This window comes from Hevea brasiliensis, chromosome 6 (assembly GCF_030052815.1).
Source record: "Hevea brasiliensis isolate MT/VB/25A 57/8 chromosome 6, ASM3005281v1, whole genome shotgun sequence".
NCBI lineage: Eukaryota > Viridiplantae > Streptophyta > Magnoliopsida > Malpighiales > Euphorbiaceae > Hevea > Hevea brasiliensis.
The window spans coordinates 106,637,515-106,659,505 of record NC_079498.1 but is presented as its reverse complement, the minus strand read 5'-3'; the positions used below and the strand labels follow the sequence as shown (position 1 = coordinate 106,659,505).

Below are 21,991 nucleotides of genomic sequence, written 5' to 3'. Positions count from 1 at the left end.
CTTTTTATATATGTATATGGTCATAGGTTCTCATGCATATGTGCTAGCTATCAAGAATCAAGATTTTCCCTCTTCTTCACTTTGAAGATCTTCTATGTTTGATCATTTTGATTCTTTAATGAAAATAATCTAACATAAAGGTAAAGAATTAAAAGAAGATAAAGAATAATTAAAGAAAGATGAGAAATCTTATTCTCTGATGTAAACCCCCCACACCTTTCATTAATAAAGCTAATTAAAATTTTCCCTCTCTTTTTTTTTTTTTTTTTTCCTTCTGGGAATTACAGAATTAATCCATTAGCAATGGCTCGATTGGTATCGAGATGGGTTGTTTCATACACAGGCAATTCTTCGTCATACCTTTCAATCCCAATAGCAGAAAGATTATCCAATTCGAACAAATCAGAACTTGCACAACTTGCTGCATCATCATCATCTTCTTCTTCCTCGCTAGTCTCTCCATTGCCATTGCAAAGATCTCTTGCAGCAAACTCTTCTTGCTTCTTCTTTTGATAATTCTTTAAGAGATCCCTTGTAACTTCCTCAACTCGGCGACTTTCATTCATGACATGGAACTTTAGGTCTTCATTTGTGAGATTTCTTGTAGCTGTGACTGCCATTAGAGTCTCTTCATGATTTCCATAGAGACTTTTATGTCCACAAGGTCTAGAATCCTCATCCACAATCACACTAACTGGGTAAAACCTCACCGACCTTTTTGTTCCATTGCTCAATTTATTCCCTCTAGAGGAAGGAGTCTTACTCAGGCAAGACCTTGAAAATGAAGAAGCTGAAGAACACGTCGATGTCTGCTCAGACTTTATCTTTCTTTCCTCATACGCAGATGACGATGAAATATTGGCTTTCTTTGCATTTCCCGCAGCGAAAAGTGAGTTGAGAAAGCTTGCAAGCCGACCCCCAGGTGAAATTGGCTGCTTCGCCTTCTTGAGATCACCATAAATTTTTAAGGCTCTGGATTTCGTCTTCACAAAACTGCCTTCGTGTTTTGGCTTTTGAGTTGGTGCAAAATTTCTCTCATGATGATGATTATACTGATACATAGCAATTTCATCAACAGCTCTTTCATATCTCTCCGGCCGAGCGGAAACACTGGTTCGAATAGACTTAGGCTTTTGCATGGCATAGGTTGATGATGATCTTGATGAGTTGAGACCATAAAAAGATTCAGATTCTGAGGAAGAAAACCCACCACCACAGCTAGATTCTGAGGAACTAGAGCTGGAGTTGAGCAACACAGGAGGTTTAGGATTGAAATCTTTTCGAATTTTTTTGTCGAAATCACCCATGGATTTTCGCCTAGCTGCTACCTTTTCATAGCATACTTTTTCCTCCATCCATTTCTCTATCATGCATGCTTTTTGCAGACTTGCAATCCTTTCTTCTTTACCATCTTCTTTTAAACCATTGCCGTGTTTCTTCCTTATAGTTTCTCTGTAGAAAATATGCTCTTCCTCACCTTTACCGTTGGATTCATCTATCGAACGGTAAATAGCATCAAGAAGAGTGGAAGAGAAAGAAGGGTTATCTCTTTGTTGGCGTCGAAAGCGATCTTCTCCAACTGGTTTCTCCCATTTATCCATATCTCTCTTTATAGAGAAGTCACTTAGAGATGGACAAGAAGAATATCAAACAGTGAGTTTCGAATGATTTTTGTTGTCTGCTTCAAACACTGTACTTAAAAAGCTGGTTTAAAGAGAGATAGAGTGAGATATTAATGGAAGCAAGAATGATTATGAGGAAGAGAAACCAAAACAAAACAGACTGGAACTCTGGTCCTTTCGCTCTCACTGTGAGCATATAAAAGAGAAGGAAAGAGATGAGCAGACATGTTCATTGATGGGTGCTTGATGATTGCTCAGAGAGAGAGAGAGAAAGAGAGAAGGTAATGAAAGCCAAAAGCCACGCCTGGGAATGAGGAGAAGAGATGAAGATGATATAGAAGAGGGTTTTCTTTTTTTACTTCTTTCTTCCACATGATCTTATAAGGACATAAACACACACATACGCTACACTCGTGCAAGTAGGTCCAAGGTGGAACTAGTGCCAGGTTGGCAATGGTAGTGACGTGGCATTCTCATCAATTATTAATTATGATAATAGTGTTACTAAATCGCTTTCTTTGGTGTGTTTTCACTTTGCCTCTTCCACTTGAAGTGACATAAGATCCTTGCCTTTCCTTGCAATTTCAAATAAATCTTTTCTTTTTTTTTTTTTTGAAAAAATATATGGAGTGGCTTATTAATGTATATATTGTGTGAACGTATTAAATTAAATTTTTATATATATTACTGAGTTAAATTTAATTAATTTAGTAAAGAGAAAGTAAAAAAGAATTATTGTTGTGAATTAATATTGTATAAATAGTGAAGCATAATTATTGCATAAACTAAATTAAAGCTATGTGTATTTCCCTTATCTGCACAGTCAACTAATGCGGCTCCTTGGATGCTTTGACTTTGTAGCTAATCAAATGAACAGCAATAATGCTTCCTTTTCTATTAAATTCCCTAAAGTTTTATTTAATTTTCTCATTTTATATTTTCTTTTTAAAACACTACAAAAAATTTGTTGAAATTCGTTGACTAATATTTGGTAAATTAGAAATCAATAAGACAAAATGGGAATATTTTTGAAGGAAAAAAAATAATTATAAAAATTTAAATTCTGAATTTTTCTCAAAAAAATTAAAATTATCTTCAAAATTATGAGATCTCAAATTCGAATCTAACTAATATCTACCTTATTAATTAACATTAGAATTCTAAATAAAAAGGTATATATGTCTCTTTAACAAATTTTCAATTCCCATTAATGTGAATAATTTGCCTTTAATTGAACTAAAAATATGGAATTAATGAACAAAAATTTATTTGTTAACACCATCATATGTACCTCAACAGAAAAATATATATTTTAGGCACCAAATGGATTGATATAGAAACTTGCCCTTTGTTGCCCACTTGGATGGCAAATCAAAGAGTATAATTGTGCACTTGATATGGTGAACAGGGAATGAACAAGGAAGCAACATATGCACACACACACTACATTAATATTAATATAAAGCGTAATTAATGCATAATTAGTGGATGTCTTAAGATGGTTTTTAATTTGATAAACAATGTCATCACCTTCTCTCATGGTAATCATTCTTACTGTTTAACCTTTAGTGGTGGCACTCCAAGTTTTATATATATATGTGTATCTTTTAGTCAGTTTCTAATTAACACTGCTTGAGTTGGAGATAATTAATTTACTACTCATATGGTTGGTTTTGTACTCATTATTGGGTTCAGTTTTCTTCTTTAATAAATACATAACCTATACATATACACATTTCACATTCGATCTGATATGGGATCTCAATTCTATTAGTTCTTTCAAGGTTCGTAATTACTACTCTCAATAATGCTTTTTTCAAGGATCGAGCCTGTTTGATATCCCCTTAGCAGCATAATGAGTCTTACCGCAGCATCTAATACTTATTGATAGGTTGAATTTTATGCTTTAATCTTATAAAAATTAAGATAAAAATAATTGACAAGGTCAAAATATTGAAATATTTTTTAAAAAAATTATTTAAATAAATAAGTTAATTAATTTGTGTGCCTCATTCGAAATTAATCGAACTTTGCAATATGCACGAATCATTTAAAAACAAAATTAATATTAAGTTGATGATATATGATATTTTCATTCGATAAATGAATTTTAATAAGTGTAATATTATATTTGTAAAAAAAAATGATTTTCATTAACAAGTAATTAATGTTAATAAATAATTAATACCATTATGCATTTAGTGGCCAGTGTAATTATGTTATCGTTTTTTTTTTCCTCACAATTATGTGTATCATTCTTGCTTGTTATAGCACAAGGGAAAAAAAGTTATGGCCATATCCTTCAAGTTCGATTTCCTTCCAAAATCTTATAATTTGCTAGTTTACGTGCGTTTTGGAAAGCAAGAGAGCCATATTCTTAGTGGGTGGTGCTTATTAGCACAATCATTGCACTTGTGGCTCCTAAACTTTTTGGAGAGAAGGAGGTAGCTTAGGATAATTAATAGGAAGATGGGATTTCATTAATAATAATAATAATAATAATAATAATAATAATAATAATAATAATAATAAAGAGAAATTGGACAATGGAATGTTATGTTAAAAGAAAAAGTGATGAGATTAAGTTGATGTGATTTGATTAAATAGTATTAAGGACCAAGGAATTTGTGTGCTATAAAGAAGAAAAGTGAGATTTATTTAAGCAAAGTTTTGTACTAAAGAAAATGCTCCATAAAAGTAACATGGGTGTGTGCAAGCCTATGTTGATCTTCTTCTTCCTCTTTTATAATTTTCCTTCAAACACACGAAAAATTCTTCATTATCATTTGCTATACATACACAATACTCAAATTTCATTGGTATTGATAATGAATAGTTGTTTATTATATTGTATGATAAATAAATGTATATATGCGTTTAAGATGTACAATAACGATTAGCTTTAATTCCAAACTAGTTGAGATCAGCTGTATGAATTCTTTCTTGAAAAAGATAACAAAGAAGAGAGGAAAAAGAAATTTTGATAATATATTTATAAAATAGGTGAGATATTCCTTTCAGATCATGGGAGTCATGTAGATAGCATGGGGAGGAGATTCCATTCAGATCATTGGATGACCAATTTGGGGACCCAAAATCCACCTAAATGCACATTTGACAAGCCTTAACCATGATAAAGTTTCTTACCCATTTCTCCACTACCATCATCCCACATAAGAAGGAATTAAAAGATACCCTTTGGTGGATGTAGACTCCAGCATCCACCACACATTAGATTTGACACATCACAAGCCATTGTTTGGTAGCAAAATAGTAATTGTCCAAATGCATATAAATTTCATAGGACTATACCCCTAGACAATGAGTGCTAGTAATACTAAAAAAAACAAAAGATGTTCTTCATTTTATATGTATAGTAGTGAATATTTAAAAAATAAAAAATAAAGGAAAAAATAAAAAATAAAGGAAGAAACAAAAAATGAAGGAAGTCAAAATGGGCATACGAGGATATAATTAGGGTATGCACTTAGACTGAAACAGATTGTTCTACATGCATGATGAAATTATGGGTCATGAACACACCAATGGACAGAGGAAAGGTGTTGGGTGATTTGATTACTCATGAATCCATGGGTCACCAAAACAGTCTAATTCCCAATGCTCGTTTGGTGGCTTCCACAAGGAATAGATAAGTAAATGTGTCATCAATTTGAAATAAAAAGGTGCATGCGTGCCTAGCCTATACCCCCATGCCACAGCTCAATCCTCTCCTTTGCTTAGAAATCATGGTTATCAAGGACCATGCTTCCCATCATTTTTCTGCATCTCCATTTCAACAGTGGGTCACCCAACCCTAGCTCCAATCAAGACCCTAAATTGCTTTAGTCCATGTTGATTCATTTATCACTAGCAAAAGAGGTGGTATCTCATGGCGGACAACTCATAACACTTGACAAATTTTCTTTTCCCCCACCACTGGATCATGATATGCAATTTTTTTTTTTTCTTCTCATAAATGCTTGGAATTATATATCCTGAAAATGGTGATGTAAAGAGACCTCTTTTGCAAGATAATTAGATATCTTTTCAAATCCATCCATGCACCCTTTTTTTCTTTCTGATACTAATAATGGCTTGACTTCACGAACCAAGTTGGAAACTCATTAGCTACTGAAATTTAGGCAAAAGAATAATAAAGAAGATGACACAATCACAGCCCACAATTGAAATCTTGCACGAGTGCCAATAATCATATTCTTTGATTTCCATTAGAAAAAAAAGAAAAAAAAAAAAAAGAGGGAGAGAGAGAAGGAAAAAAAAGAAGAAAAAGAACAAGAAAAAGAACAGCATGCTAGGAAACCATAAGAGGAGAGGACACCAGCACCTCATGGACGGGCAATCTGTCAAATCTTACACATGCAAATTTTCCTTCCACGCAGATGCAAATAGAAAAAGTTCCTTGCACCCAAATCACACCACAAAAGTTTCACTACTTGGTTTCACACGCTATCTTTAGTTAACAGTTCATTCCACACTAAATGTCCATAATGAAACTGATGCAAAGCACTCATAAAATCCAAAAAGAATCGCAGTTCCATGCATGTTTTTCATTTATACAGAAAGTAAGAGTACAATGCCACAGTAATTACAAATCTTCAGGAGTGCTGACTTATAAATTAAACCTAAAGCATTTAGGTAAATTAAAAGTTAACGGTGTTTTAATGGGTTGTGACATCATATAGGTAGTGTCATGTGAAGTGCGTATCTGTCTGTAAAAAGGCTTGTAAAGATTGCAAATGAGTTAGGAGTTCTATTGATATAGAGATAATCATAATTATATGAACTCAAGACACAAGCACAAACAAGAGAGAGATAGAGAGAGGGTTTCCCAGCAGGCAAAGAAAGGTGGCCTGTGTGCTTTAACCAAAGTAGGGTGTAGGGAAAAGCCTGGTGAGTTGTGCTGGTGCAAGAGCATGAAACACGAAAAAGTGAATACGCATTGGCGATCCCGAGGAAGAAAGCACGTCCGATCTTTAAAGAGAACAAAGACACAAAACAATGACTCTCCTTTCCCGTTTTACTCTGATAAAGGAAACACTAATCTCCAAAAGACTCCCTCTTTGTCTCTTCTTATATATCACATAAAGAGAAGAATAATGCAAAGGTGAACATGAAACTAACTAGTCAGAATATATTTGGACAAGACCCGGAATTTGATTTCACAAAATTGATACCTTTGCTATCCATATGTTTTTCAAATATGAAAAAAATTAGACTGCTTTTGCATGTCCAAGCTCCACAACCAGAAATTCTAATAAGCCTGGTGGCCTATTTCCTGGATTTGCAAGCCTCCTGGGGTGGTAAGTGTAATTAGTCGGTGCATCTAAAGATAAATGGGAATATTTAGAATTGGACATCGATATGCATTGAATAGAAAAAGATTATGTGGGTTACTCATTTCATAAAAGAAAACTAAACTTTCTATAACTACAGCACTCCCTTACAAACATGGGGTTAAATTGACATTTACTTTTCAAAAGTTTGTCGTCCAGTTGAGATGACCCAATTGAGGCTGCTGATAAGCACCAACTTGTGCCCCTGGTGCAGCCGGGGCAACCCCAACTCCAACATTACCACCCAAAACTGGACCCAAATGATGTGGATTTGCCATTGCGGCAGGTGTTGGAGGAGGGGGGGGATATAAGCCTGGGAATTGCATGTGAGAAGATTGTGCTGCAGCTGCATTGAAGGAAGCATGACCAGTATGGGATGGCAAGTAAGCAGCATGAGGCGTTTGCCCAGTCATGTTGTAGTATGGAGAAGATTGCAAACCTGGAAGCTCCCTTGGATTTGGAACCCAAATTTCAGACGTCTCAGCCTGCAAATTATATGCACATTCAAACTAAGTCTTTTCCCATGTAAAATGCAATCAACAAAGAGGCACTAACCTTAAGACCAATTAATATCTCTAAACAGTACATTGACAAAAGAGCACAAAATTAATGAAAAGGCTATAAAATGAACAGAGATATGCATGTACTGCAATATGTTGCCATGTGACAATCATTTTACAATAACCAAGCTGTTAGAAACAAATGTTGAACATGTCAAGTTTGGAAATGCATGATTGTGTAATAGGGTTGCTCAGGAAACAACATATTCAGCAATTCATACCATTAAGTTCTAGCAGAAATCAAATTCTTATCAACGTTGTACCTGTGGATTAGGAACATAGAGATTCCCATCTTTGTACTTGATCCGAGATGAATCTTCAAGCCCAGTTGCACTTCCAACAACACCTGGAGTATTGATGGCATATCCAGTTGGACTAGTGAAATTTCCAAACCCAGTGGGACTGCTGCCAGGAACTGGCTTAAACTGCTGGATTCCATACTTGAGCCCATTTGCATTAAGATGGGAACCACCTCCAGGCATCAGCAAGTAACCGCTGCCATTTGATGGATGTGGATATGCAGGGCTGCTAGAATAGCCAGGCATGGCCATCTGTGGAACATAAACTGGAGAAAGGAACTGACGATATGGCATAAGATTGGCAAAATGTGAAACATGAACTTGTGGGTACATCTGGGCCATTGGTGGCTGTTGCTGCTGTTGTACCATGGTTATTGTTGAAGCTGGTACGATGTTGGCCATATGTGAGGTTAGGGCCTGTAGACTTGAAAGTTAATGAATGACAATAAAACTCATAATGCCATAAAATGCAAAGGGAAAGTGGCATCTGGAGCTAAAATTATCAGGGAAAATGATCTTAGAAGAGTTCTTTTACACATGGATCACCCAAGCATTAACAACTGAACTTTTTGTGATGCAGAAGAATGAAAAAGGGTTCTTCTAGAGGCTACAAATAAACCTTCCCGATTGTCTTTATCCCAAACCAAATGTCATTGTGAACATAGTTATTAAAGGCTTAAGGCGCTCCAAGGCACCAAGGGGTCCTAGAGCCTAGGCGCAAGGCACAGGCGCACGCCTAAGCGAGGTGAGGCGCAAAAGTAAAAATAAAAAATAAAAATAAAATTCCATAAAAGTCAAATAAATGTGAATATTGCATCAAATTTAAAATAACATGAAATTAAAAAATAATAATAACTAATAAACTTTCAAGTAATAATAACTTTGCAATCCAAATAAAATAAAAATAAACTACTAAAAGTTTAAACTATATGTTGAAACTTGAATAATTATTTAATGTCTCCAAACTAAAGTCAAGCAATCATAAACACCTTCATCCTCTTGATACTCATTTTCAAAATCAATATCTTTGTCATCTTCCTTATCTCTAAGAACTAAAAGAGTATTAGTTTTCAAGTTAGTGGACGATATTTTTCCTTTTTCCTTTGGCATATATCTTAAAATAGGTGTAAATATAATTATTTAAAAAAAAAAAAAAGAAAATAATAGAGTAGTAGTGTTGCAAGTGGAAATATGGAAGGTTTGCGATCTTGGGTGTGCTGTTTTGATGAGATTTTAATGACTAGTTATTACTAGGGATACTAATTCCAAAATCTTCCTTGTATGTCTAATATAGGATTCTTAGTTCGACAAATATCAAGTTTGTAGTGCTTTCAGTCAATGTAAGTGCTAGCTAAAGGTGGAAAATTGGAAATAAAGAAGGCATGTCTTTCTAGAGGCTTGTGCTCGGAACAAAGGCGCACGCCTAGGCGCATAAGGTGCTAGAGTTAAAGCATGGTGAGCCTTGAGCTTGAGACATGCCTGAGGCGCGTCTTTAATAACTATGATTCTGAAAAGGCAAAATAATTGCCCTCAACATATACCTGCAGATTTGAAGTAAAGTAGCAACAATCTGGAAACTACTCTTTATGCATTTGCAGCAATAAAAGCATTTTTGTACATGCATTTACAGCAAGGGAGACAATAGGGAAGGGGCAATACAATATATTATGCACATATAAAAATATCATGGCATGAAAATTTACCTCCTGTGGTGATGCTAGACCACGTACGGTTTCATCAATTGGCGGTCTAAAATATGATATATCATAACCAGTCTGGGGATCATATGCCTGCTTGCAAGCCAATAAATATCAGAGTGATCACAAAATTAAGAACAGGTACAGAAAATGAAAAAGATATTTTATTTAAAATAAAAGCTTTATTTCACCGGCTACAAGAACTGTTCCAACACCAGTCCTGTGCAACTTAGTTAGGACCTAAAATGCCAAATAAATTTCCTTAACAGAGGAATGAACTCACCGAAAAGCCAGGTAATTCAGGAGGATCTTGCCGCTGCTGTGATTCTGAAGGCGTATAAGATGGACTATTGTCTTGAGCTAAACCAATATCAGCATAATTGTCCAAATTCGGAGGACTTGAAGACCTATCAGGTAATTGATTCTCAGACTCTGCACCTGATGCTGAAGAATCAGATCCAGAATTTCTAACTTGTTCATCTAGTAATTCTACCAGCTTGTTGCCAGAGGCATCATCACTGAAAGACTCCGGTGCAGATACTGACAAGCTGCCAATATTATTTCATATTTAGCTTGAATAAAATGAACATTGACTTGACATTCTTACCCATCTATTGGTAACGTTCAACCAAGCTTATATGCATAACCACACACATTTGCAGATGCACATTGCACAGTGCTCCTATTAATTGGCATTTGAAAATTTTTATACTTTTAATTTTATATTGTCCATCTCTCAAACTCGATCTTCTTAAATTACGACTCTTTTAATCCTCCAGATCATATTTCTGCCTCTCTAGATAAATTGTCCCAACTATTCTTTTTTGCTTTCTAAGTTCAAATCAAATGTTGCATATAATTATAATGTAGAAGTCTATTTTATCCCCAGTTCAAATGTCCCAAATTTGTAGAATAATTCTAGGAACAATCATAGGAGACTAAACACAAACCTTGCAGCAGATTCTGCATTAGATTCTTCTGTAACTGCAAGTGCTTGAAATCCAGATGAAATATTCCTGGAAGAATCAAACTCTGTCCCAAAACTGCCAAAGGTCAGCCTGCACCTATCAGTTTCAGGGACTCGAATATGTTGTGCTATGATCACATTTTGATTTTCATAGACATTCACTCGCAAAAGTTTATCCTGAAAATCAGATGTATCTGATTCCAAGTCCTTCAAATTGTCAGCTGGAGGTGAACTAGATTTTGTAGGCGTTCCAATCACTCCAGGGCTACCAAGACTTGTTTTTTGGCTTGATTTTGGCTTCCACTCCTTATTATGCTGAGCGACTGCATCAAAAGATCATAGTCAGTTACTCCCCTTCTCTTGTGATGTCCCCCCTCCCTTTTCTCCCTCAGAGCCTGTTTGGGAAAAGGTAAAAATGAGCGTGAAAGAGTGGGTGGAGAAAATGGGAGAATACTCCCACTTTTTCTTGTTTATGAAGGAGGTGAAAATGGTAGGTGGTGGTGGGGGGTGGGGGGGGAGAGGGGGAAGAGGAAAAAAACAAAGAAAGTGGAAAATGGGCCCACCAAACACTTTCATCTCAATTTGGGGTGAAACTAAATGAATTCACTAATTTTTCCTTACATTTAAATTTTTTAATTAATTAAAGTGAATGATATTAAGATATTATAGTAACCTGAATCAATACAATATATTTCTTCCCCCACCCCTTTTCTCTTCCCTTTCCCAACAATAAGAGAAATTCATTCTCACTCTCCTTCCTTTTCTTTCTCCTCTTACTTTTTTCCTTAAGTATTACCTTTCTGAAGACCCATAGCTGCTTGATGTGGCCTGTTATACTGATTGGTTAAGAATGATCTGCTGACAGAAATACTGGGCATAACAGATTCAGTTGCAACCGTTTGATTAGCTTGGTCAGTTTTTGAAATTGTGGGGAAAGGTAGAAATGATTCTGACATTGAACCTTCCTTTCCCAAAACTGAATTTGAGAAAGAACTGCTAGACACAGATGAATTTTTTATTGCATTTTCATAAGACAGCCTACGACCACCCACCACCCCAACCTCACGCTTAATAGCTCCAACAGCAGCAGATGATCTAGAGTCAGGAGATGGCACATGAACAGGATCTGTTGAAGAGGAATACACCCCAATAACAGAATTGCTTGATGCCAATGTTGCAGAATAATGTTGAGAATTGGGTTTTATTACTTGTACCCGTGAAGCTGCACTGGGAACCACAGTCCGCTTTTCCTCAAATACTACTTTCCTGTCTGTGACATTCAAGGTAGTGTCTCTGGCGTGTCTAGACTCAAAATCAATAGGCCCATTAGAAGCTTGAGTGGAACTTTGTGCACCAGAAGGCTTTACGTCGCCTGAAGTTCCTGATGAGCTGCTGAAAGGGAAAAAAAAGATCATATTCAATTTTGTAATAATACAGTCAGCAGAATTTTGCCTATGCACAAGGAATAACAACTAAATATCAAAGGGCAAAAGAATCAACCACTTGTACAATGAGAACCACAACCCCAAAACAGAGCTCCATTGTTTCCTTATTCTCTTTATCTTCATATTCAAAAACCTTAATTACCCAAGGTTTTCTCAAAATGGTGAAAGAACTTTCCTGATGGAGTTTGAATATATAGGTAAAACCACTATATGGGTTATAAAATGAGAAACAAAACCTCCAAGTAGTGGCTTCGCTAAAACCAGAATGTTAACAATAGCAAAGATTCAGTACATACTTATAATTAATCGCTGCATAACCATCAAGACAGCAAGAAGCAAGTTAAGCTTATCCAGAAAATTATTATGGCAGCAACAATATTCAGGTAAGCATTCGAGGGTGAAAACAGGGGAAGAGAATGTTTGACACTAGTACTAAATACTAATGAAAATTTTAGCAATGAGAAGCAAGTTCACCAAAGGATTGAAACAATCATCATCAACTGAGAACGCTTTAAGCTGCTCATCTCCAAAGGTCAAGTCAATTATATTAACAGCACCCACATACTTTGATGACAGCCAATCCTTTCAAAGTCCAGTTCCTTTTAAAAAAAATGCAATCAGAAAGGAGACTTGTTACTTAGTACAAATGGATTGCTACTGACTATTATATCAGAAGGGGGTCATCGTTACTAACTGACTCATTATAATTCTACCTGAAATTAGGAAACCTATATAAGTTGATGTAACATATATGAACAAAGTATTTTAGCGTCAGCCACCAAGAACCAAATATAAATGAATAGGAGTAGGGTTTGATCGGGGCGGGGAGGTTGGTTGGGGAAGGGAACAGAGAAAAGACAAAATAATTGTACCCGTTTTCAGGAACAGTTGCAATATCTTGCTTACTGCAGGATGTTGAACCTTGCTGGGCATGTTTTGGTTCTCCAGTTGTATTTTGGTTAACTCTGTTATCTTTTACAACACGGAACTCTCGATTGACTCCTGCATTACCAGGTACAGCTGTTCGAGTGTAGCCTCCTTGTCGAGCATTGCGGTCAGAAAATTTACGAATTGTTTTCCCTTGACTCAAATTCTCAGAATTTTTTCTTGAATCCACAGTACCCCTGTAACCCATACTCTGAGGCCATGAGCATATAAATGCATGAGTAAAATGTTTGATCATTTTAAAGCACTCGCATTAAACTAACACAGTATCCTTAATATACAAAATTGAACTTCAATAGGAAATGAGAATCTTGAACTACTAAATACTGAGCACAAGTGGATATCACAAAAACCAGCACAAGGTCCACAAGACACAAATTACTTTAGCTAAGCAACAGCCTAGCAATCTGCACAGGTTCCTCATAGCTAAACGAGAAGCAACCAGAGAAATAAAGAAAGAAAGAAAGAGGGGGTTTGATGAGTGAGGAGGTGATTAATTGCAATTAAACAGTAAAGAAACAAAGATATATACAAGATTATACCTCCTTCTTCTTGTCTCTTCTACTCTTCACCTCATGAAATGGATCTAATGAAAACCAAATAAGAATACACTTAAATATGAGAATTATGGTGGCAACAGATTAAAAGTTACCATCTGATAATGACCAGATAAGGGAAGCAGTCAGCAAAACTCCAAGAAGGGAATAAAGCACAGCAAAGAAAAATATATAATTTATAAGAATTATTGCAGCATTAAGGAATGGAGGTTTTAGTATCTAAGGATTATATAGCTCCCAAACAAATCCACACAACAGTGCTCCTAAAAAGTGCGAATATACTCAATTTAGTAGATAAAAAACAGAGAAAAAAAAATAGAAAAGAAAAAAGAACTCATTATTTTACGTATAACAAAAAATAAAACATAGTCAAACATCCTGAAAACTAATCTTCATTAAGAATGTGGATTTAAACCCACAAACCTTCATTAGGCTACCCTTAAATACCTGTTAACTTCAACTTCTACTTTCATAACCCGCACAAATGAACAGAAATGATTCACCAAAATCCAAGAGAATCACAAAAGAATTTACAAATTAACCCCAAAACTCCCCATTGGCTTCCAACTTCCATAGTCAGAGCGAGCATATGACAACCACCACCCACCTGCTCTTGATACAACAAAAATATCAAAAGCAAGGCAAATATTAATGGGCTTACTCAGGTTTTCCCCCTGTATTTCAACCAAATACCAGAGACAGCAATTAAATATCAACCTTCTCAAATATCAGCACAAAGCACCAAATATGGAAGGCATAAAACACAACATAAACACCTGAAGCATGGCAAAATGGAATTTAAAAATAACCACACCAAAGAAAATGTAAGCCCAAAGTTATAACCCTTAGGAGAGAAAGAAGGGCGAGGGGGGGGGGGGTGTGTGGAGGGGAGGAGAGAAAGAGAACTAATGTGCGGCAATTAACTCTCCACTTCCAAATTCATTATCAGCACAAAGCCACAAATGCCCATTACTCAAAATGCTAAGAAAAACCAAACACAAAGCCAAGAAAACAACCAAACTAAAACGCCCCCCAAACGCGAGTTCGTAGCTAATCCACTCCATACCCAAGAAAGACACCATAAGTCTTCTTCTTTAGAAACTTTAAAAAGACTGGCACAAGAACATCAATCATCCATCATTTAAAATGCATCAAGGAAGCCAAAAGAAAATGCCAATAAACCCATAAAAAAAAGGAATAAAAAACTGACCTTGATTGAGCAATTTTTGGGCGGTCTCATTAGGATCCATATTGGTCTCTTTAAGGGCGATATAGATATCAGCATCAGAGAAATTGCCCACGATTTCCTTGATTGATTGTATCGTTTTCCTCATTCTGGCTGAGAGTGTATGCGTCTGTGATTGCGTCCCAGTAGTAGTAGCAGCAGTACTAGTGCTAACAGGGGCGACCATCTCTCAATAACACTCTTCACGATCAAAATCAACAACTGTGTGAAGTGCCCACTAAACCAAACTGCTAAATATAATATGGGTCTACGTCTATAATCTTGAAAGGGTATTAGAGAAAGACTAGGGTTTGCATTTATATGAAGAAAAGGGAGAGAGAACGACTTTGGGCGGAGAAAGGGGTATGAGCAAGCGAGGGTTTTCAAAACATTTTTACCCCTCAATTGACTTTCGAATTCGAGCTCTTCGATTTGCCCTTTACTTTTACTTGTATTTCCTTTCTGCCCTTCCCCTCGGAAACTTTTGCCGCTATTTTGCATTTCTTAAAAAATCTCCAGAACAAGAAATATTTAGATATAAATATCTCATATTTTGTAAATTTTTTTATGATTTTTGTGGTATTTATACCTGAATCCATTTAATAATTTTGTTAATTATTAAGTTTTAATGTACAAAAAAATTTATTTTTATATTTTATAAAATAAAGTAAAATTAGGAGTTCTCTCCCAAAAAAATAGTAGTTAGGTAGTTCCGGTTTGAGTGAAGGACCGTATAGGAATTTTGCATTTGTTGGGCAAAATGGATTAAGCCCCTAATTTGGTCGTTATGATGAGATTATACTTTTTTACTCAAAGAAGAAAGAAGAGTAAATGAGACCAGTCTTAAGTCTTAAGAGGGAGTATATTACTAAAAAGACAAGTATGAACATCATAATTAACATTTTCCACCAGCTTTCTAACTCTTCACCCTTTAGCCAAACTAAAAGGCATCAAAAAAAATTGCACATCATTCACCTGAAATTAAAAGGCAAAGGAAAAAGTTAACCAAAGGTAAAAGAATCAAGGAAGATAGACTAAATGGCCTGGGTGCAGACGTGCAGTCGAGATAAGCTTTGCCAATGAAGTCTCTATGCCATAGAATGTTTAGCTATATCAGTAGAAAGGACTACAACTTTAAACACCATTTCTGAGCACCACCCCATCAGTTTGCTAAAATCATAAGTACTGTTCTTGTATCCTGGCTCGGTTCTCTTCCCACCACAACCTTGCATGCATTTCTCCAAACCTTTCCCGGCTGCACCAAACATACAGGGAGAAAAAAATCATTACTGGGACAATTCACTCACATAAGATTTTGATTATTATACTTGTTCATAATAAATACAACATATGTACTCCAGTGTGACATGTGAACTATGAAGAACTGAAAAAACAGTCTCATAAAATCATAATATAGAAGATATACCAATGCCCAGCCCATAATATGTCATCAGGCAGGGACAGCATTATCACAAGTAATATCTAATATCACCAAGGCCCAGATTAAAGACAACATGACAACATCAAGAAGCAACTGAAACCAAAACAATATTAAAGGCAACATGACTGCATGAGTCTAGAATTTGAGAAGGATTTCCTCATTATTGAGCTACTGTCAAGAAGTCCTGACTAAAGAATCACCTATGTTAAGCTATTCTCAAGCAGTTGTCCAGGCTCATATGCATTTCTATACATGTAATTTCCTAACCAATAACCTCGTAGATTAGTTTGTCCAAGTTACCATCTTATTAGAACTTAGAAGGTAAAAGACAAAATCAAGAAGCACAAGAAAATATCATAAGAAAATTCGATCCCATTCCATTTATTTTAATTATGTAAACCCACTAACCTGAACCTGACACGTCTAAGCTCTCGAGTGCCGCCTGGCAGTGCTCTAATTGTGATGTACACTCCTGGTTCATCTTGTTCAACCCATTCAGTCTCCATATCACTAGCATTACTGATGGAAAGCTCTCCTGAGTGATCTGCCTCTCTTGATGAACTAGTCCTAGCAGAACCCCCTACTGATGATGCCTCGGTTTTAGCCCCACTGATGCTTGAGAGCTTTGGGGTTGAAGCAAGAGCTGCTGATTCATAATATTGACGGGACTGAATAGGTTGATGGTCAAGTGAATCTGATGAAGAATAGCCCATTCCTGTTGAGCGGTAGAAATTGCGAGGGCGTTCTTTGCCTAGTGGTGGAGTCACAGGGCTGTCCTTGGCAGATTCAGGCTTTGAGCTCTGGACAAGGAAGAAAGCAAAAAGTGAAAATCAACACCAAAATTAGTTCCACCATAAAGTCTAAATGGAGGTCAATCTGTTCATGTGGACTTAACCCACAGCACTCAGCATATCTAGCCCTTGAAGTATCAAAAGCAATAATAGACCAAAAAGCAAACTTCAACACAGTGCTATAAAATTCAACTTAAATGCTCTGGAGAAACAAATTATTTTTTCAAAACATGTCAAAATCAAACATCAGCAGGCAACAAAATCATTACATCATCATGGTGCAAAGAGAAAAATTATTAAAATTTTAATTGGGAGCATGCTTACCTCATCTTCAGATCGTGGTGGAGTAGGAAGTGGGACTGCTTGCTGATTGAACCGTTGGACATTATATAGTTCCATGAGCTTGTCGTAGTTCTCTGCCCACCATCTTTGAGCTTGCCATTTGTTGAACATTTCACGACTGACCAAAATATGAAAATGATTAGGACTCTAGAAATGCCTCTAACAGAATTTAAAGATCTTTTACAAATAATAAAATATGTTAAATAAGAAAAGGGAGCTGGGCCTGCTGGCATAACCCAAGTAAACAAGAAGAATACAAGAAAGCATTAAGAAAACAACTAACATGTGTGCTTTTTTTAAGGGAGTGGGAGACACCTTAATGTCTAATCTCTAGATGCCCTAGGTCCTAGATGGCAAGAACACCCCCAGAAAACTAGCTCTTAGAGAAGGAAAGAACCAGGAGATTGAACATTCCTTAACATGATAGTTTCTACAGCTCGCATCAAAGTTTTCAACGATCAATATCTCCACAATTTCTCTGTCCATACATCAAAGAATATAAACCAGAATGAAACTCCATGCAGCCTCTCATAGCAGTGAACATGTATACTTCTTAGCTCATTCAAAAACTAAAACCATCAGACCAATCCACATGTGAGCTTTAGATTAAGAAATTATAAGGGCGGTATTGCTGGCCCAAATTCGTCGAGCTTTTATAATTAAGCATGCTTTGTCTCTTATCTTTGTTAGATCACATGGCATTGACCATAGAGAGCTCAGCAAAGCTTAATCAGAGACCAAGTGATACATAAATTAGGACCATCAAAAACAGGAATCTTGCATGTGCCAAGGTATACACCAAAGAAATGTTCTTGCATTTGCTTGAATTTCATTCTTATCAGTTATACTTAATTATGTCCAATCAGCTAAGTTGACATTTTACTCATAAATGAAGGAATAGTTCTTCTGACGTTCTAAAATAATAGTAAGTAAAACATAAAGAGAATAGTCAAAAACAGAAAGAGAATCAAAGTTGTGTTAATGTCCTTTTTGGAGCCATCATGGTCCTTTGGCTTCAACAGTTTTGAACATTATTACCACATTAGTTCTTTATTTATTCCTAAGGTGACCACCAAATTAATCCATTCAGATGTCTTCCCAAAAAAACCACATGTTAGAAAATGGAACAGTTTTCAAAATTATCAAATTTACCATCAGTTTTCCCTTTTCCTTTTTCGTGAAGGATAGGAGGGTGCTTCTAGAAGAAAGGATAATACAATCTTTCAGTCCACTAAAACACAAAAGCAAGTTGACAAGCAAATACGAAATGCTTGTACAATATAGTGAAGTCACTCCAAACAGCAGCTTGTTTGGTTACTTTCAACAGGTAGTCTAATTTTTATTTGAAAACTGCAAGCAGGAAGCAGAGGACAGTGGGTACCCATATCCACATGCATATCAGACACATTTAGTCTTTATGCTTCACTTCTGTCCTACATTTTACTCCCATCCACAGATGACATAAAAGTTTGCCCTTTGTCACATCCCCAATTTCTAGTAAACTATAACATATTACATATGTAAAAGATGGGGACCTATTGTTCAACCTGCCAAAGAAATAGCTGAGTAAAAAAGATCAAGGTTTCAATTTAATGATTAACAGCTAAAATTGATCACATAATAATCAAGGATAATGACAAGGGATTTTATTACATTTTTTTTTTCAATTAAAACAAAGCTGTAAGACATGTAGGTTGAAGACCTAAAGTGATAATCTACTCCCAATATTTGGGGACCACTCAAATTACTGTTAATGTGATAAACAACTTATATGCAAATTTAGCACAATAGACTCACCGACACAACGATAAAAGACAACAATGCCAAGCTCCAATTAACATCAAAACGTCAAAGAAATTTGATCATGTTATAACAGATGAAAACCTTCAACATCACACAACAAACAAGAGAGAGAGTCCGAACTGCAACAGATCAGGATGACCCAATTCCAGTACTCACTTCCAAACCAATATAAGTGATTGAACACAATAAGACGAACTAAAGACCATTATAAGTGATTGAACACAATCAGACGAACTAAAGCCTTCAACATCAAGAAAGAGACTAAACTCAAAGGAGAATCTCAACATGGCAAAATTCCAGTTAACACTTCCACATAGCAGAAAAAGTGAACATGTTCAAACAAATCAGAACCTTTATATACAGATTAGTAACAAACAAAGAGAAATAATAGTATTATTATTTATTACCTGAAACGAATCCGCTTGAGATCATTCCCACCCTGAGGCAAAGAAACAAAGGTGATAAGCACACCAGGTTCTACTTGTGCAACCCATTCCTTAGGCTCATCTTCCTCCATAAACACCACAGACTCTGTTCGCCCACTAACTGATGCAGGTGTTCCTTCACCACTTGATAACCCTTTCAGTCTTGCCTCCATCTCTTTCCCCCACATTCTCGGGGTTGAATTAGAACTCCCTGTTCTACGATATGAGCAGTGAAATCTTGCTGACTCCGATGCAGCATCAGAATCAGCATAGTTCCCATTATGATTTTTATTTGGATGTCCAGAACAAGGCTTGCAGTTTCTGTATGCTCCTGATGCCTTTATTGCCATGTCCTTTATCTGGAAAACAAAATAATTATCTATTATTTCGCAAGAAAAAGGGAGACAATTAATAGAAAATCTAAAAAAAGAAGTCCTTTTGCATGGTTTTGTTCCACTTTGAAAAACTCCAGTCAATTAACAAGTATGGAATAGTTCCTGTTTCCCAACAAAAATTGAGAAAACAGTTAAGCCACACATTAGAACTGAAACCATCTCCCACTAGTTTAATTGTTACTTGAAAGTTTTCGTTTCCAAAAATTGTCAACGTAACAGAAAGTAGTCCCTCCTCTGGATAGCTATATTGGCGTTTGGGAATTGTTGCTTTTGCATCCAAACTTCGAAATCACACCCTCACCCTCCCTTTGGTTGCCCAGAGAAAAAGGACAAAAAGAGAAGAACAAAAGAACAATTATGGGCTTTTGTTTCCACCCAAAAATGGGGAAAAAAAATAAAACCATTTAAGCCAAATTGTTGGATGAAAAGTCATTATTATAGAACTCTTTCCTCTTATTTGTTAACTTTTTTCCGTTTCAGGTCCATCAGAAAAGAACAAAAACTCAAAACTCTATTCCTTGTCCTTTTTACTTGATTTTCTCAGTAAGTAAACAGAGAGCAGAGTTGATAAAGTTTGAGAAAGTATGTAAATACCTGAGCAGTAATAGCCTTGATGGCCTGCTTAGTCCTAGGCGTCTCCATAGCATCATCCTCTTCCCTTTCTCTCTGGTGCAGAGATCCATCGTTAAGCTGCCTTGAACAAGCTATACACGTTATCATCCCCAACTCCCCAGCTACAATCTAAAGCCAAAACCCAGATCAGAGTAGCCATAAAATCAAAAGAAGCTACAATATATAAACACAAGTACGCGTACAAATATATATGCATAAGCAACGAAATGCTTACATTAGAAAGAATTGTGAAAACTGGTTGAGCTCCTTTCAGCTTCAAAACGTGGCTTCAATTTGAGATCCCAGCTTACGGAGAGAGAGAGAGTTTGAGAATAAGTGGGGAATGAATATATTTAAATAGCTATAAATGAGAGAGAGAGAAGAAGAAGTAAGCGTTAATGAAGGAATGAGTACATGGTTTGAGGCGATTTGTGAGGGTATTAGAACTTCACTTTGCCAGTTAGAATGAGTAACAGCTAAGAAAATATGCAAGAAACTCTCCCCTTCTTCTCCTGTGTGTTCTCTCTCTTCATCTCTCGCGCAAAATGGTGCGAGGATAGACAGGAACACAGAAAAAATAAATGCAGTTTATCTTAGCTGAATCATGGAAGTATTGATTTAGTGTATATCATTTTACGTACTCATTAATCATCAGCCATCGATTATTAAATCCCATACCTAAAATTTTAACGCTCACGAGAAATCATACACTTAGAATTATTTCCATTTAAGCATATTTATGCAATGACATACAGTACTGTTAAATAAAGTTAATAATAACTGCTAGTATTAATTGATAATTGATAATTAATAATAATTAATTTATATTAAATATTTAATAAAATTATATTTAATTATTAATGTGTAATAATGATATATATTATATAATTTATTTTATTATTAAAATAAATATAAAATTATAAATTTATTTTATATTATTTATTTTATTATTAAATTAAATATATAATTATTAAATTAATATATTATTAAAATAAATATATAATTATTAATTTATTATATTATATTATTTATTTTATTATTAAAATATAAAAATAATTAAATTTTTTAAAAAAATAATTAAATAATTTTAAAAATATAAATAAAATAATAAAATAATTATTATTATTGATAAATTTTAAATTTTTAACTATAAATAAATATTTTATATTTTATATTATTAATAAAAAAATATTTTAATAAAATTAAAATTAATTAATTAAAATATTAAAATTATAAATAAAAAATATAAAAATATTAATAATATTAATTTTTGAGTTAAATAAAAAAATAATATGATCAAAATAAAAAATAAAATTAAATTAATTATCAAAAAATAATTTTAAAAATAAAATTAATATAAATTATAATTAATAAGTACTACATTAATTATTTATTAATTATTAATTTTATTTTTTAAATTTATTAAATATTTTAATTTATTTATTTAAATATCTATTAATTATATTTAATATTAATAAATAAACCAAACACGCTGTAAATTAATAATTTTA

At 34.9% G+C, this 21,991-nt stretch overlaps 3 protein-coding genes across 5 annotated transcripts; all 3 read right to left on the bottom strand.

Annotated features, from left to right (window-relative positions):
- Window positions 1-169: 169 nt before the first annotated feature.
- Window positions 170-1,986, bottom strand: LOC110635790 (protein BIG GRAIN 1-like B). Its single transcript, XM_058149102.1, has one exon. It carries the CDS (start codon window positions 1,599-1,601, stop codon window positions 282-284), a length of 1,320 nt encoding a protein of 439 aa, XP_058005085.1. The 5' UTR covers window positions 1,602-1,986; the 3' UTR covers window positions 170-281.
- Window positions 1,987-6,985: 4,999 nt separating this feature from the next.
- LOC110635754 (uncharacterized) lies at window positions 6,986-15,308 on the bottom strand. Of its 3 annotated transcripts, none has more exons than XM_021785188.2 (9): window positions 14,657-15,308; window positions 13,432-13,475; window positions 12,817-13,082; window positions 11,296-11,888; window positions 10,483-10,822; window positions 9,816-10,080; window positions 9,539-9,625; window positions 7,800-8,252; window positions 6,986-7,461 (listed from the first exon to the last, which is right to left on the bottom strand). In XM_021785188.2, the coding sequence occupies exons 1-9, from the start codon at window positions 14,856-14,858 to the stop codon at window positions 7,117-7,119; spliced, it is 2,595 nt and encodes an 864-aa protein (XP_021640880.2). In that variant the 5' UTR covers window positions 14,859-15,308; the 3' UTR covers window positions 6,986-7,116. The 3 variants fall into 3 exon arrangements, with proteins under 3 accessions (XP_021640880.2, XP_021640879.2, XP_058005082.1); XM_021785187.2 differs by having other exon boundaries at window positions 11,296-11,891; window positions 14,657-15,288; XM_058149099.1 differs by lacking the exon at window positions 13,432-13,475 and having other exon boundaries at window positions 11,296-11,891; window positions 14,657-14,802.
- Window positions 15,309-15,499: 191 nt separating this feature from the next.
- Window positions 15,500-21,067, bottom strand: LOC110635755 (protein Brevis radix-like 2). The gene is made up of 6 exons (XM_058149101.1): window positions 20,716-21,067; window positions 20,463-20,609; window positions 19,456-19,832; window positions 17,228-17,363; window positions 16,521-16,912; window positions 15,500-15,926 (listed from the first exon to the last, which is right to left on the bottom strand). Exons 2-6 carry the CDS (start codon window positions 20,586-20,588, stop codon window positions 15,848-15,850), a joined length of 1,110 nt encoding a protein of 369 aa, XP_058005084.1. The 5' UTR covers window positions 20,589-20,609; window positions 20,716-21,067; the 3' UTR covers window positions 15,500-15,847.
- Window positions 21,068-21,991: the final 924 nt, after the last annotated feature.